The following is a 6000-nucleotide window of genomic DNA, read 5'->3' as shown; positions in this document are numbered from 1 at the left end:
ATGCGTAAATAATAAAATAAATAAAGGCTGAACTCAATTTTTTGATGCTTCAGTTTCAGGGCCCTGGTATTGTACATGCTGGCTCACAGTCACACAGTTGTGACATACTGGGGTACGTGAATAAAACATCGTTAATGCCACCATTAACACTTGCATATTCTGACTCTAAGTGCCTTCTGAAAAAAAAAATTAACTTGTCTCTTCTACTGTAAGAAAGCAAATGAATCTTGAGATCAGGAGTGTGTGCGCCTCCAGATGATTTTGAGTCCTTAGACTCCACAGAGGCAGGATAAGGAAAAGAACCTGACTGTAACTGTAGATAGATAGACTGATCTGTACCTGTGCAGCTGTATTTTCAGGGTGATAACATGGTGAACATCCTGCAGCATGTCAGCCACTGTGGCATCTGGAGCCTCTGTTACACAGGACAGAGGCATCGGGTTCCACCTGCCCACCTGGATCAGACCTGTGCACACACACAAAGGTGAAATTTGAGAGTGCTTCAAGATGAACCTGTTTTCACTGTGCATTGTGTGTTTTGCACCTTTAGCCTGTGCAGCAGAGCTGTGTGAGTATCCCAGTGTCAGCAGGGCCATTTCTATCAGCTGGTTAAACAACAGATCTCTCTTGACCAACACGAACTCAGCATGCTCTTCTCTCCTCTCTGCCTCCAGAGGGCTTTCCCTGTGCTCCACCACGCAGAACACCGGCAGCAGACTCCCTGAGGAGACGGACACAAAGGATTTTAAACAGCCAGGAAATAGGTAGTTCATCAATTTACAAAGCAAGGATTAATATAATTAACAAGCCATATGTTTTTTTTTAGTCAAACTGAATAAATGCAATTTATGTTGGTAATGTTCTAATTTGCATTCTTTTTCAAAATCTAATCCTAATCAGAATAAAATTTACAGAGTGATACATCCTTCAATTGATCAGACACAGAGATTATGACTCTTGTGTGTCTTCTATGTAATGTTTTAAGTAACTAAAAAGATTGTTTAGAAGCAAAAACCCCTAAGACCCTTCCCCGTATCAGCCCGGGTACCTCTGCTGTGCCAGCTTTTGCCCTGTGGCCTCACTGTGGTGGGTTTCTGGGCCAGGCCGGGGGGTTTGGCCAGAGGACTCCCCTGCCTGCTCATCTCCTGGTTCAAAGGTCCCACCTCGTGCTGTTCCATTCGAGCCAACTTAGCGGGAGGGGGTCGAGGGTCTACAACAAGATCACTGCCCTCAGCTTTCCTGATTCCATTACACAGCAGATCCATCTGTGGTCTCACACTAATACAGAGACAGAGATACTTAAATGTCAAAGAGTGGACGATATAACCTCATATCCTCCCTTAACTTGATAGTTTGTCTTTATAGTGACCTTTTGGTGTTCTGACTTCTGACTCTCTCCTATAGAGAATATTACATATATTATAAAGTTTGCAATTCAAGTAGTGTCCTTATAGAACCATATTACATATGTCCATAATTACAAGACAGCAATTCAATAATTAAGTACACATCTAAGTATATAAGTGTGAATAGTGTAAAAAAAAAAAAAAAAAAAAAAGAAGCTGTGTCGGTCATGTACAGTTCTGTATCTAAAAAGTATAGACAGCACAATTTTGATGTACACAAAACCACACAAACACACTCAGATCTGGTGGATGTCCGGATCAGTGTTGGAGATGACCTTCCCTCAGATGTAGCGATCAGGATAACCGTCTACGTCCAGTAAAAGTCCGGTGAATGCCACAGAGCGGCTCCCCATAATAAACCTGCTGTCATCTCCAGGCGCGCCGCTGCGAGCGACAGTGATTCACTTCCTTTTTAGCTCCTAAATGAGCGCTAATTGTTCCCCGTCTGATTCTGTCGAAGTTTGATCGAGGTGAAACCAACCTGTTTCAGCCGGCACCGCGAGCATGCCCGACCTGCAATCAAACATCAAAAGCCCATTCCTGCAGACAGCGGCTGTATCCATATGTTTTGCTCGCTTGCGTTGATCTCCAGTTTATTGGTCAGATCCGCTTCTCCCGGCTGTCCATTCGTGTCCGGCTCCCTAAGGCGTCCTTTTACTTACAGTAATCTTACATCGAAAACATCTCGTGTTCACAGTATGAGTACTTCTGTCACCGTCCTTCCTTGTTCTCCGACAGCGCTTCTCGCTTTCCGGTGAAACGACAAATTGGCCTCAGCACAAGTTCAGAGCGACCTCCCATCCAGAGCAGCCGGGCATGCCGCTTCTGGGGCTCAAGCTCCTCAAAGAACAATGCACGGCGTGGAGCTCCTGGAGTAGGTTTCCTATCATAGATTAGGCTCCACCGCTGACTCCCGGACAGCAGTTGTTGGTTACACTTCAAAGCGCTGTGCGCACGCGGAGAGAGAGAGAGAGGGAGAGAGAGAGAGAGAGAGAGAGCGCGCCCTCTCTCTCTCTCTCTCTCTCTCTCTCTCTCTCTCTCTCTCTCTCTTTCACACACACACACACACACACACACACACACACACACACACACACACACACACACACACACACACACACACACACACACACAGACTCAGAAATACACGGACCCAGCTGCATTAACATATGGTGTAATAATGAATTCACTAGCGCGCTCCGTAAATGTATTAAATGTGACAATTGCGCATAAATCTATTTATTATGTTCTGCCGCATGCTGTGCACGCACTTATTATTGTCTTTAGGGTATTGGAGGAGCTCTCCATGGTAACAAAGTGAAGCAGGACAAGGTGGAAGTGGCTGACTGATATTAACTTTTGAAGGCTGGTGTTGTGTTGTCACAAGATGATCTATGGTCTATGTTCAATATGTAGGAGAGTACATTTGTGACCGTAGGCAGTCAAAGTACTGTTTATCCCATCAAATATACAGTAGTATAGTGTACTGATGCTACAGTATATTGTAATAGCCTGTAGTATAGCACTCACTATAGTATACTATTATGATACAGGCTACTAAAATAGGACATAACACTACAGGGCCCATCAGCTTGTACTATAAGTACTTTTTTTTCTGCAAAATATTGTGGTAGCTTTTATTATGCAACAGTATAGTCGCACGAATGCTATGATAAAATTACACAGCAGCATACTTAACATATCAGCAAGATACAGCAAGATAAAAATGTAGTTAATTCTAAAAAAAATAAAAATACATTTGACTATACCTATTTACCTTTGGTGCTGTTAAAATACACCTTAAAGCACTTCAGAGTAGACAAACCCAGAGCTCAAAAGAGAAACAGAAGGGAGAGATTTCTTTACTCTACCTCAAAGTGTTGATAGAGCTGAATCACATCAGCAGAGAAAGCAACTTGTCTTCTGTCCTGTTTGCAGAAACCCGAAGTTGCAGCCAAGCATCAACAGACTTCTCCCCCTTCTGCGGTACACTGCAGAAGAGATGCACTTCACCTCTGATGCTGTGATCCCTAAACGTTGCCTGAGATCTCTGTCAAGGTATCACACAGCAGAGCAGTGGGGCGGTGTGTGTGTGTGTGTGTGTGTGTGTGTGTGTGTGTGTGTGTGTGTGTGTGTGTGTGTGTGTGTGTGTGTGTGTGTGTGTGTGTGTGTGTGTGTGTGTGTGTGTGTGTGTGTGCGTGCTGTGTGGGAGAGAAGGAGAGAGGAAGAGTCAGAGATCCTTCACTCTGGCAGATAATATTTAAAGACTTGCCCCTATGGAATGTTACACCGGTGCAGTTAAAGGTTTTCCATCGGCACATATAGATGTTTGTCTGTTGTTCAATGGAAGTGTATGTTTGGGGAGAAGGAGTATGCTCTACTACTTTTGACTAATTAAACAAAGTGAATTAGCCATCTCCCCAGCCAGAACGAGTCATGGCTGGTTACACATCATTCATCGTGACTAATTCAGAGAGAGAGATGTCACTCAGCTGGGTGGAAATGTGTGTGTGTGTGTGTGTGTGTGTGTGTGTGTGTGTGTGTGTGTGTGTGTGTGTGTGTGTGTGTGTGTGTGTGTGTGTGTGTGTTTGTGTTTGTGTGTGTTTGCATCATTCCTCTTGCACCTCCAGGCACGTTGCTGTACAAGTTCACTGCTATGTGTGCACTTGTGGTTTATCTACTACTATTTTTTTGCGTGTCTTTAAGTTTTGAAATGATCCTGTCTCTCTCCCTCTGTCACCCTCTGCTCTACTATTTTATCACTGGCTTGATACGTCGTCAATAAGGCTGGCATGCTAAATGATAATTAAGACCATTACACGCTCACAGAGCATGCTACCAGTGCAGCACACGGCTCCCTCAATCGGAGCTTCATCTCAGGGGACACCCTACTACTCACACAGTCGTGTATCTCACCAAATTAGGTTAGATTTTCATTCCACCTCATTCGCCGTGGATGTGATGTGGTTATTATAAACTCATGATATGGTTAGTGAGCCTGCTGCCATTAGAGGGGTGGAGGCATCGTGTTGGTGCGTTAAAGGGGAAATGGATTGCCGACACTCGGTGTGCACATTTTATGTCACACAGACTTCGTGATCTTAAGTTTGCACACAAGCGCTTTACATGTGATACACAAATGCAAACGTATGCATTCACATACACCTTACTTTTACATTCATACACCTCCTTTTTCTTGTCTAGTGAGGGAAAATTAATCACACTTACTTACCAATTTACACTTTTACTCCACCACATCTTAGGTAAAATATTGACCATTTTCTTTTGTTAAATGTATTTGACAGCTGCAGTTACCAGTGATTTCACAAAGTAAAAATGAAATCTACGATAAACGTATACAATTTGATATATTTCTTAAGATTACACCAGTGGTTTTGAAAAAAATTTTTTTTGGCTTGTTGCCCAGTTACTGAGAAGCAGTGTCTAGTTGTTGTGTTTCAGATGTCTGTGAGTTGTTAGCACACATGACCTTGCAGTAACTACTGAACTGTATATTTAACAGTTTAACCCCACACTCACAGAGTAAAGAACAATAATTCCATTGTTCGAGCTGATTAACAATGGAATTATTGTGCTTTGATTCATCTGTATTAAAAATCCAATAATGTGATATATATTCATAAGTCGCAGGGGATTTTCTTTTCTGCAGAACCAAGGGCATTTTGCTTTTAAATATTTCTTTGTTTCTTCTCAAGTAGAATTTTAAATACAGGGCTTTTACTAGTAATTGATCAAGATTGTAACGCACTGGTACTCAATCTTAATATTTCTTCCATCATTTTCCTTGTCATAGCTCTAATCTGAAACATTTGAACCAAGAAACCTCTCTTTGCAAACGTATTAGATGTCCATACAATAGTCTTATCGCTGACATTGTGCCAGAGCTCGACTTGAAGGCAGCTGTCTCTCCTCTAGTTTCTCCTTGGGGTGTGTACAGCCTCATCTGTCTGTTAACATACCAACATGGCTATCAAATACCGGTGGAGAAAAACATAGCCTCAGGGTGTATGCATACAAATCAGAAAGTCTTCGACAAAAGAGGTTTGAATTCCAGGACCTGCAGGCTTCAGATGAGAATGTGAGTTCAGGATCAGAGGTGAGATGCTGCCCTCCTTACCTACTTGATTGAAAAATTGATGGCTTATGTTTTGTGTGAAGAATGAAAAAGCTTTGAATTTTTGTTTAAGATAAGGACGACAAGATGGAATACAGGACGAAAGGAAGAAAGAAGCACTTGGTTCGAGGGGGGCATGTGGGTTTGATTCGTGACATTTCATTTCTATAATATCTTTTTTTTTTGAAGGTCTTGCTCAGTGTTGATTGTGAGTTGTGATTAATGTATGCTTGTGAGAGAATGTGGCTTTGTGGATATTGCACATAAAATATAGACTACTGTAAAAGTATGTCCCAACTCTGCATATTGAACTCGAGGGCATCATAAAAATCATCAAGTTAAAAAGCAGGGATTGTGTAGGGGACAAATGTGGGACTGTATGTTATACAGGAACAAGGCCAAATCTGGTTAGAGTTTAGCTCACACTGTTTTTATTGAAACAAAGAACGCAGAGAGGTG

At 42.3% G+C, this 6000-nt stretch overlaps 1 protein-coding gene across 4 annotated transcripts in view; it reads right to left on the bottom strand.

The window, feature by feature from the left end:
* satb1a (SATB homeobox 1a) overlaps positions 1-2318 on the bottom strand; it is a 15153-nt gene extending 12835 nt beyond the window's left edge. The window contains exons 1-4 of one of the 4 annotated variants that reach the window (XM_069698639.1): positions 1643-2318; positions 1049-1278; positions 545-721; positions 340-466 (exon numbers count right to left, since the gene is read on the bottom strand). In XM_069698639.1, coding sequence (XP_069554740.1) covers positions 340-466; positions 545-721; positions 1049-1265 — 521 coding nt within the window. In that variant the 5' untranslated portion in view covers positions 1266-1278; positions 1643-2318. Of the gene's footprint in view, positions 1-339; positions 722-1048; positions 1279-1642 lie in introns of all 4 variants that reach the window. The other 3 variants (XM_069698623.1, XM_069698630.1, XM_069698648.1) reach the window with 3 other exon arrangements.
* Between the last annotated feature and the right edge of the window lie 3682 nt (positions 2319-6000).

Source organism: Brachyistius frenatus, unplaced genomic scaffold, assembly GCF_029030835.1.
Source record: "Brachyistius frenatus isolate BFR_SWC_R1_liver_20210118 unplaced genomic scaffold, ASM2903083v1 Contig_2, whole genome shotgun sequence".
In the NCBI taxonomy this organism is placed as follows: domain Eukaryota; kingdom Metazoa; phylum Chordata; class Actinopteri; family Embiotocidae; genus Brachyistius; species Brachyistius frenatus.
The sequence above is the reverse complement of the archived record's forward strand: the minus strand, read 5'-3'. Positions and strand labels throughout refer to the sequence as shown.